Source organism: Megalobrama amblycephala, linkage group LG12 (genome assembly GCF_018812025.1).
Source record: "Megalobrama amblycephala isolate DHTTF-2021 linkage group LG12, ASM1881202v1, whole genome shotgun sequence".
Lineage (NCBI taxonomy): Eukaryota > Metazoa > Chordata > Actinopteri > Cypriniformes > Xenocyprididae > Megalobrama > Megalobrama amblycephala.
This window is the reverse complement of record NC_063055.1, coordinates 3,208,691-3,218,251: the sequence shown is the minus strand read 5'-3', so window position 1 is coordinate 3,218,251 and position 9,561 is coordinate 3,208,691. Positions and strand designations below refer to the sequence as shown.

At 35.1% G+C, this 9,561-nt stretch overlaps 1 protein-coding gene across 2 annotated transcripts; it reads right to left on the bottom strand.

The window, feature by feature from the left end:
* Nucleotides 1-3,918: 3,918 nt before the first annotated feature.
* Nucleotides 3,919-8,588, bottom strand: LOC125280665 (4-galactosyl-N-acetylglucosaminide 3-alpha-L-fucosyltransferase 9-like). 2 transcript variants are annotated; one of them, XM_048211372.1, is made up of 3 exons: nucleotides 8,223-8,588; nucleotides 7,321-7,479; nucleotides 3,919-5,610 (listed from the first exon to the last, which is right to left on the bottom strand). In XM_048211372.1, the coding sequence occupies exons 2-3, from the start codon at nucleotides 7,463-7,465 to the stop codon at nucleotides 4,502-4,504; spliced, it is 1,254 nt and encodes a 417-aa protein (XP_048067329.1). In that variant the 5' UTR covers nucleotides 7,466-7,479; nucleotides 8,223-8,588; the 3' UTR covers nucleotides 3,919-4,501. The 2 variants fall into 2 exon arrangements, with proteins under 2 accessions (XP_048067329.1, XP_048067330.1); XM_048211373.1 differs by lacking the exon at nucleotides 7,321-7,479 and having other exon boundaries at nucleotides 3,920-5,610; nucleotides 8,223-8,584.
* Nucleotides 8,589-9,561: the final 973 nt, after the last annotated feature.

Here is a 9,561-nt window from a genome sequence, read left to right as displayed (position 1 = left end):
AAAAAAAAAAAAACGATCTCTTTGAGGGCTATTACAGAAATTAAGGAATGGTTTTGTAAAAACCAGGCACTGGGAGAATGGGATACTATCATTGATAGGTGTCTCTTGGATCTCAACAGGTGCAATAAAGTGGAACTGAAAGAGAGGGAGATAAAGACAAACCCGAAGTTCCAACCTGGTGAACAGGTAATTATCACTAGAAGAAGAAGAGTAGGAAGGTTCCAGGAAGGGCTAGGAACTGTAAATAAAGTAGAGGCTATCTAATACAGTGGAGTTAGAAGCTAACGGAATACATAGCAACCGAGATTTAATCAGGAAATAAAAAATGGATGTCACCATAAAACTGATTAATCAAAGGGGTCTGATCAAGGTTGAGCATGGAAAGTATGGGTCAAGAGCAATGATGTGGTTAGAACCAGAATTGGGTAGAGTTATGGGCCTTACAGGAGGTAAGGCCCGGCCCATAGAAACTTTGGTTCGTCGATACCAATGTGTGATCTGTAGTCGTCACAGTGCCATGCCAAATGTGTCCGCTGTTGAGACAAGACAAATGGGACTGGAATGGCTAGTGAGAGAGCAGACTCAGATCGAGATAAGCGCCACCGAGTGGAACAGAATATTTCAGAAACCGAATATATTGTAACTCCGGCCCACCGGGAATTCTCCCGGTGCTCCCGATTAGCCAATCCGGGCCTGCCACATAAATTAATATTTATTACGATAAATTAGTATTTCACTGCACTACATGTATTCACAAACTTATTTAACTTATTAAACTTACTTCTCCCCGAGAGATATTATATTCTCAGTCTTTTTTTGCACTGAATGTTTTTTAAATAGGTCTGATGAGGTACTCTGCATCTCTGGGCTATCTATAAAGATGCCATACCTGACAAGAGAGATACAATTATATGACTATGATTGTCCTATGTGTTTTATTAAGAATACAACATTTCTGGCTGCATATTGTCTGTGGAGTTACTATACCCTAGTGAAAAAATAGTATACTTAAGCACAATTTATTTGTATGTACTTTAGTATAACTAAATGTACTTGTGGCACGCTATAAATTGGTATACTTAAAGTCTGCTAAATTGTAACAACTAATTCTGTACTAAATGCATTTTAGTTGTTCAAAAAGCATGAAGTTCAACTAAAGTTTTATTAAATATACTTGTTTGTGCTAAAGTGGAACTATACTTAAGTACACTTTAAATATACTCTTGTATTTAAGTTTTGACATGCAGAATTTACTCAGCGTAAACTTTAAATGTATTTTTAGTGACATTAGAATTGCAATTCAATTACATCATAAGAGTGTTGAACATACATTAATATTACACTGATAACAAACCTTTAGAGATTTTAAAACACATTCCAAGTTAACTTGTAGTGTGCTAATGGCATGGTGTGCTTCAAATAGGCTACAATAAAGTAATCTTTATAAATGAAGTTACAGCTTTAGAATACGCCTTTTACAGACAGCCCCAGTATACCAGTAACTTACTTATCCAGTGAAAATCAGTGAGACAATGGGAACAGATTTATATGTATAATGAATGCAGGAACCTATGGAAGCCCCTATTTCCACCACAGATCAAAAAAGTTCATCAAAGTTGTCCTTAGAAGAAGATTTTAGGACAACTTTAATGAAGGGTTTTGATCCACTTCAAATGTTGACTATTTACAGACATACTGACATAAATATTTTAATTAAACTTAATTTGCAGTTCTTCTTTATTGCACAATGTACAATGCATATTCTAAATAGTTAGCCTACAATGTGTTTAATATCACTATTAGTAAGGATAGTATGATCACTGTATAATTTGAATGCAAGATACATATACTTGTACTAAAGTATACTTGCAATAGTTCCACTTTAGCATAATAAAATATACTTATATATTTTTTTTATATTATATAGTATATCTTTAGTTGGACCTCAACACAAAAATACTTCCAGTTCCAGTTTACCAGACTTTGAGTATACCAATTTAGTATACTAAAAGTACAATTGCAGGGTATTTACATTAAGTACATGCAAATGTAAATGCAATTGTAGTACACTTAGCATAAAATAAAAGTATTTCAAATAGATATTAGTATATTTATTTTTCACTAGGGTAGAGTCTGTGGTGTTACCAGGAAAGACAGTAACGCCACAGACAAATTAGCCTAAATCCAGACTTTTCTAAAATGGAAGCTGCCATCATGATGATTTCAAGATCAGGAGACATTTTGTAAATATTAGTATGTATTTATCAAAATTTTGATTAAAATATGTAAAATCTGCAAGTTATCAACATAACACCACAGACACTAATAAAGTGCGACACATGAAATTGTCAGAAATTTAGCTAACTTTAAGGAAATTAATAAGAAAGAATTTACTCATGATGCACCCCTCAGATCAGTCAGCACCTGCAATGACTTAAAGGGGTGACATCCAGTGTTGTAACACCACAGACATGAATTTTGGGGGACACTACTTTTTTCTTAAATATTACAAAATATGTATTTTTTTAAAACAGTTTAATACAATTGTACATGTTAAATAAAATCTATATTCCCAATTTAACCACTTTATTTGTGTTAAAAATGTAATAGGCCTATTGTTGCAAGTACATTCCACGATACCTCTCTGAGGTATGGCGGGAACATGCATATTTTGTTACAAATGCAATCTCCCAAACTTAAATATTTAATTTAAAAGAAAAATGTAACTATTAATAGTGCACAAATTGTGTTTATTCTACAGAATACAAACATGCAAAAATTGAGTTTAATGGTATATACAAATTTATTTTACCTGTTGTAAAGAAGAGGGACAAAATACTAACAAAATACTAACAACACTCATGTGCTGCAGTGCTGAGGGAAACATACGGCTCGCGTGTCCGAACGCAGAGGTGATGAACAGCACCTTTGTGACATTTGAATTCTCCGCTGTTATGCGATCTCATGCAAACATATTTTCCATTTGTGCTGGTAGATTACAGCAAAACAATCCACATGCACCCAAACTTCTGCTCTGGTCGTGTCGCAGGAAAACACATTTTTGTGTTGTAGCACTGAGGAAACAACTATACGACCCATGTCTCTGAATGACAAGAGACTGAGGCGAGAGAAGTGATACTTCCTCATGCATAATACCGCTATTATAATCGACAACGCATTGATTGGATTGAATGAGCTTCTCGTCATGAATAAATACAGAAACTACAGGGGCACGTTCAAGCTCAAACCGGTGCGCAACGTTTTGCTACGGTTTCCGGGTTGAACGACATGTTTCCTGGAAACGGTGTGCAACGGTGTGCAACAGGTTTGAGATACGTTTTCTCTTGTTTTGTGGGGGTGACAAAAATCTCAGCCCAATCAGCATCAACATGCATATAAACCATGCGGTATTAAAGCGACGTCCTGCACAATGGGTATTAATGTAACATAAAAGTACTATACATATTTATATATTTTGCTATTGTATTTTGAAGTTACACTTTCATAAACTTTTCTATTCTCCTCAGATTATATAATGGTAAATATTACAATATCATAGCACAACAACAGTGATCAGAAATAATGATAAGCCTAATACTCACGATAAAAATAATGTCATATAACGTTAGATCATTTAGTCTCGGGCATAAGAAGTGGATTATCCTTCACCTTAAATGTTTGTCTTTTCATCCTGAAATGCGAGGCAAATGTTGGTTCACAATAATTAGAAGTTTCCACAAATCCCTTTACTCCATTGGGATGTTCTCTTTTATTCTGGACGGCAAGGGCAATGACTGTAACATCGAGTGTATTTTGCAGTATTAAACACGTATTTATACCGACTTCATTAGGCTCCGAAAATTCTTCAAAAAGAACACAAAGAATGGCCTTCTCAGCTGCCATAGTTGCAACTCCTGCGTCATCAGAACGGGGTGTTCAACGCACCACCGTTTCCGTTTAAAAAACGTTTTGCAGCGTTTTGTCGGGGCTGAACGCAGCCCTGATGTCAGCATGTTCGACCAGCCCATACTTGGAGCCAATCAGCACTCCGGATCTTGCCGGTAGTACACGATGACGTCAGATTTTGTGACATCTTTACGTTTCAAACCGGAAGACAGAAATCGCTCTGAAAAATGCAAAATACTTTTAACTTTTAAATAAAATTAATGAGTACCTTTAGAGTTTTCAATGATGTGCATCCTATACATATCTGTTAACAGCTCAAAAAATGTGTTCTGGGGTTTCATGACCCTTTAAATAAAGTTTACATATTAAATTCCATGAAATCTACAAACCCACAGAATGGCATTTTACAGTGTATCAAAATTTTGTAGCCATCAAAATTTCTCTTTATATTATTTCACTGAGAGTATATAAAATGAAATCATCTGTAAAGAGCTACAACCATCCATCAGTACTGATTGATCATCAAAATATCATCTTAAATATTGAAAGTCCAGTATCAAAAATAATTCATAGAAAATATTTTCATAACTTCTCTTTAGTTGAAATACCATTCATAAATATCGTGAGCTTCTTTATATTCTCTGTGTCTTGCTATATAGTCACAGGCAGTGCAGATAGCCAGAACAAACTCTTGGTTCTGTAGTATTAAATGAGGAGTTGGAGTGAGATGTTTCCTCCAGGTAAAGAACTTGCCATATGCTTCGTCATCTTTGTCCAGCTGAAGCAGATATTCTGCTAGTGACTTTGCATCTGGGAAGTCATTCACATGAATAAATGCGTTGCCAGGAACAAAGTTTTCATAGTTTTTTCTGGGAGGACCCAAAACCACAGGGACGGTACCTGCAGCAAGCGGCCCATTGATCTTCTCCGTGATGTAGTCCTTGTGGATGGAGTTCTCAAAGGCAAGGTAAAACTTGCAGCTCGCCAAAGTAGGATAGTAGTCGTTATAATTCAGAAATGATGAATACGCCCTCCCGTACATATGCACTTCAATGTATTTGCTGAATTCTCTGTAAAAAGCGTTCCTTGCGCTGACACCTGTTGAAGGATCGTTGTTACTCACAATCCAACACACCAGTTTGTCTTTTTTGGGAATTACAAACTCCTCAGGTTTCTTCCTGGGAGTCAAGCGCATCCGTACAGGAATGTCCGCATCCTGTCTGTAGCTGAGAGTGAGATTGAACAGGTTTTCCAGACCTGGTATTTTTTTCGTGTTAGTTGGCGATTCCAAATGTAACCAAATCCACCTCTGGAACGGAGGACGAGGAGATGGAGGAAGGTTGGACAGGTCCCAACTGATGCCCCTGTGATAAACCATAACAGCGTCTGCATTGCTGTAGAGAGATCTATCATCCGTCAACTGACAATTATCAATATTGTACAACTTTTTGCAGTCACTCAGGTCAAACCTGTAATTTTCAGGCCAGGTCCACAGCAGAAGTACAGGTTTGTCTTCTACTGCATCAGTAACAGAGCTTTTGCTTTTGACACAGTTGTTTTGTGCGGGTCTAGGAAGTGGAGGTGGACATTTCTTTGAAGGTGAGAAAGAAGAAAACATGACTATCAGAAAGACGACACCCGCCGACGTCACTATTAGACCCAGACGAGACAGCGATGAGCCATTTATCCTTGACATTTTTGGATCTGAAATGAATTATTAAAGAAAAAAGTCAATATTTGCTTTCACAGACAAGAACAAACAAATTCCTCAATAAAAAGACTAGAATCAGTTCACAGCTCTGTGAGAGACAAAGGCTATTAAAAGTTTCTTGGTGCTTTAACGTAACGTTATACAAATATCTATGGTAAGAGCTCTTTTCAATCGCTGCTTTCTATCCTCATGATTATTTTCTTTTGTCCTTTTGCACACTGCTGTAATAGTATGAAAAAGGACAACATCTACTGCACGTTTGTGGTCTGTTCTGTCAATTTAATTTACGATATATCCCATTAATAGTTCACTGGAATGCATGAAGAATCTCGTTTTTTTTCCTCAAATCCTCACATCTTTTTCCAGGTTTGTTTTCACAGGTAAATACAATTTGTCAAAATGACGGAAATCACTTGGAAATAGTATCACACAATGCTGAAGTTCATGAAAATTTTTAAGGCAACGTATATTACATAGGGTGAAGTCAGCTAAAATGGGCCATGTTTTGGTAAATGACTTATACCATCAAATATGCTGTGTATGGATGCCATTTCCACCACAGTAAAGTAAAAAAATATGATTCTTTAAGTCATAATATTGAGAAACTTTCTCATAATAATGACTTAATAGCAGTGCACAAGTTCCCTCGATTAAAAGCCTATGCATTTTTTCCATAGACTTTTGGAATATCGCAAAAAATAAGCAAAGGGTTAATGCACTTACACTTTTTGTCCATCAAGATAATCTTTACAAGTTCACACAACATTTATACATTTTGAAGCCTAAATAAAGTCGTCAGATATAAAAAGCTAACAGTAGGCTATAAACGGACTACAGCACACCATGATCGCGGATCAACGTCAATGTTGTCAAAGACTATAGAATAACACAAGACCCGTCACTCGTGTTATTATGAATGGGAGAAAGTGCAATACGCGCAATAGAGTACCTCAGGGATGACGGGTTTTTGTAGGCAAAACTCAGAAGCGAGTTACCATTTTAGGATTTCTGGTTCCATCGCCGTAAAGTCTATGGGCTTTTTTTAATGGGTTTTTGTTAAATCGCCTGAAATAAGGTCTGTGGTTAACAAAGCCTCTAAATACTTTCATGTTTTGATCTATGGCATAAACACACCAGTTATAACCCGCTTGTGATTTTTAAACATTTATTGCATCTTAAAAACGGTGGTTGCTAACAAATTGCTAAAAGGGACTACTTCCTTTGGTGGGGACTTTAGACGTCATCATGACAAACAGGACATTTGGACAGCATTTCTCATGAAAAAGTGGATAAGTATTAATAACAGCGCAGATCATAATCAGCGAACATGTTTTTAAATAAAGTTGTTTTCTAAATAAAGTTTGAGGAAGCTTGGTGGTGGTGACATTGATCCGCGATCACGGTGTGCTGTAGTCCGTTTATAGTGTTACTGTTACCGTAACAGTATACTGTTAGCCTTTTATATCTGACGACTTTATTTAGCCTTCAAAATCTATAAATGTTGTGTTAACTTGTAAAGATTATTTTGATAGACAAAACATGTAAGTGTCATAACCCTTTGCTTATTTTTTGCGATTTTCCAAAAGTCTATGGGAAAAATGCATAGGCTTTTGATCGAGGGAACGCGTGCGCCGCTAACTTCCGGGTTGGCCTACAAAAACACGTCATCCCTGAGGTACTCTATATGCCAGAATAAGTCCCACCTTCTAAATAAGAGCCAATCGCGACTGGTAAAGTCATCGCGTCACTGCAGCGGCCGTTAGAAACTCCGGTTTCTATAGAAATAGTCAGATGCGCGCCTCCGAAATGAGGCACAAGAGATGTGCGTTTAGGACTGTGCACGCGCATTAGGTTGATCCAGCCTGAAAAATACAGTTTTTTGTCAAGATTCAAGCGTTTAGAAACAATATTTATGAGACAGTTGGTGTCAGATTTCATTGGTGAGTTGAAATATAAAAATTTAATTGAAAGCTTGGCAAACAGCTTTAGAGAATTTTATGTTTCCCCATTCACAGAGATAGGAGCTGCATGGATGCCCCGAGAGGCGTTTCAAAGATGGCCGCCGAGTGAAACGAAGGGGCTTTGATATTGTACGTTAAAACAGTATAAAATATGCTGTATTATTGCTGTACTCATCGACAGTAAAGATCAGTGTCACATAAGATAACATTACCTGTGGTTGTGTGGATTATTTTACAAAGGTTTAGAGGAAATTAAAAGTTAATATTACTCAGAAATATAGTTTTTTTTAATGATTTTCCCCCCAATTATTTTTACTCAGTTTTATTTGTTAATGTACCAAATGCAGTTACTCATTTCTACTAATTCCTTTACTTACATTTACCCAGTTCATATGGTGTATGTAATTGGTTTCACTGATTTACAATTTAATCAATATTTTTAGGTGTAAAAATGTAATAAATAAATAAATAAATAAATAAAAGTAAATAATAGTAAACGTTTTTAGAGAGAGATGAAAATGAATCATTGCTTAAATAAAAAGAAAAAAAACTGAAACTTCAGTTTTATTGGTTTTAAACATTTTTTTTTTAATTTACTTTTTTTTTTTTTTTTTTAAATGAATGCAGTTAATTCAGTTTCTCACCTGAATAAAATGTAGTTTGGGGTCACATATAAAGCCAGCGTCTGAGGATTACACTAGATTAGTGGTGTCAAAACTTGTTCCCGGAGGGCCACTGCCCTGCAGAGTTTAGTTCCAACTTGCCTCAACACATCTGAGGTTCTAGCCTAGTAAGACCTCGATTAGCTATTTCAGGTGGGTATAGGGCTGGAGTTAAACTCCAGGAGCAGGATTGGACACAGATGATTATGAAAGATACAAGTTTTACTAGATTTCTGTGAAAAATGCGCACCAGTGTTTGAGAAGAGATGTATGACACAGACCAATCATTATTCAGTATATCTATGACACCATCCCTCCTGTCATTTAGGCATGACCAAACACATCCAAACCAGTTCATCAAGATTTGCCCAAAACCATTCGCTGTATCCAGCAAGTATTGTGGTTAAAGCAAAAACATCTCTAGAGCAAAAAAAAAAAAAAAAACTTTAAACTACATGTTGTTTTAACTACAAGTTGAAGAAGACTAAGGCATTTAAAAAAAAAAATTGTTTTCAAATTATAGGTAAACAAAATTAAATGTCAAATACAACTTTTGGCCAGCAGGTTTCACTACCATATACAAATGGGCCTAGAAACTAAACAGCAATCAGATTAAATACAGAAGAGTCTGTTTAATGCTTTTGATATTGGTGAAATATCAGCAGTAGTTATTCTATTTATTTTACAGTAGTTATTAATCTTTGTTAACATTTTATGCAACTGCTTGTTCATGTCAGCCATTAAACAGCCTAATATTAACAGATACAACTTTTGATTTTAATAATGCATTAGCAAATGATGAAATTAACATAAAATTACAACAACAAAAATCAAAATGAGATACTAATATATATATATATATATATATATATATATATATATATATATATATATATATATATATAATATACATTGTATATATATACAGGGTTGGGAAGGTTACTTTTAGAATGTATTTCACTACAGATTACAAAATACATGCTTTAAAAAGTAATCAGTAACGTATTTCGTTACATTACTCAAGTTTAGTAACTTAATCTAAATACTTTGGAATACTTTGGAATACTTCACACAAACGACCATATTAACTTGATGTTCTGTTTTAAGTTTACAGTTTTTTTTAGACATAACCTATGTGTTGGTAAAGAATTTTAAATATCTTGATAAACAAATTATGAAAATATTTGTTTCTTTTAAGATCACATCCATATAATTACTATTGATATCATTCCTAAATTATATTTGTAAAGATGTGCACCAGAGGGATAACAAAATATTAAATAACAACAATAAAATATTGTTAATAATATAGGTTGTTTTA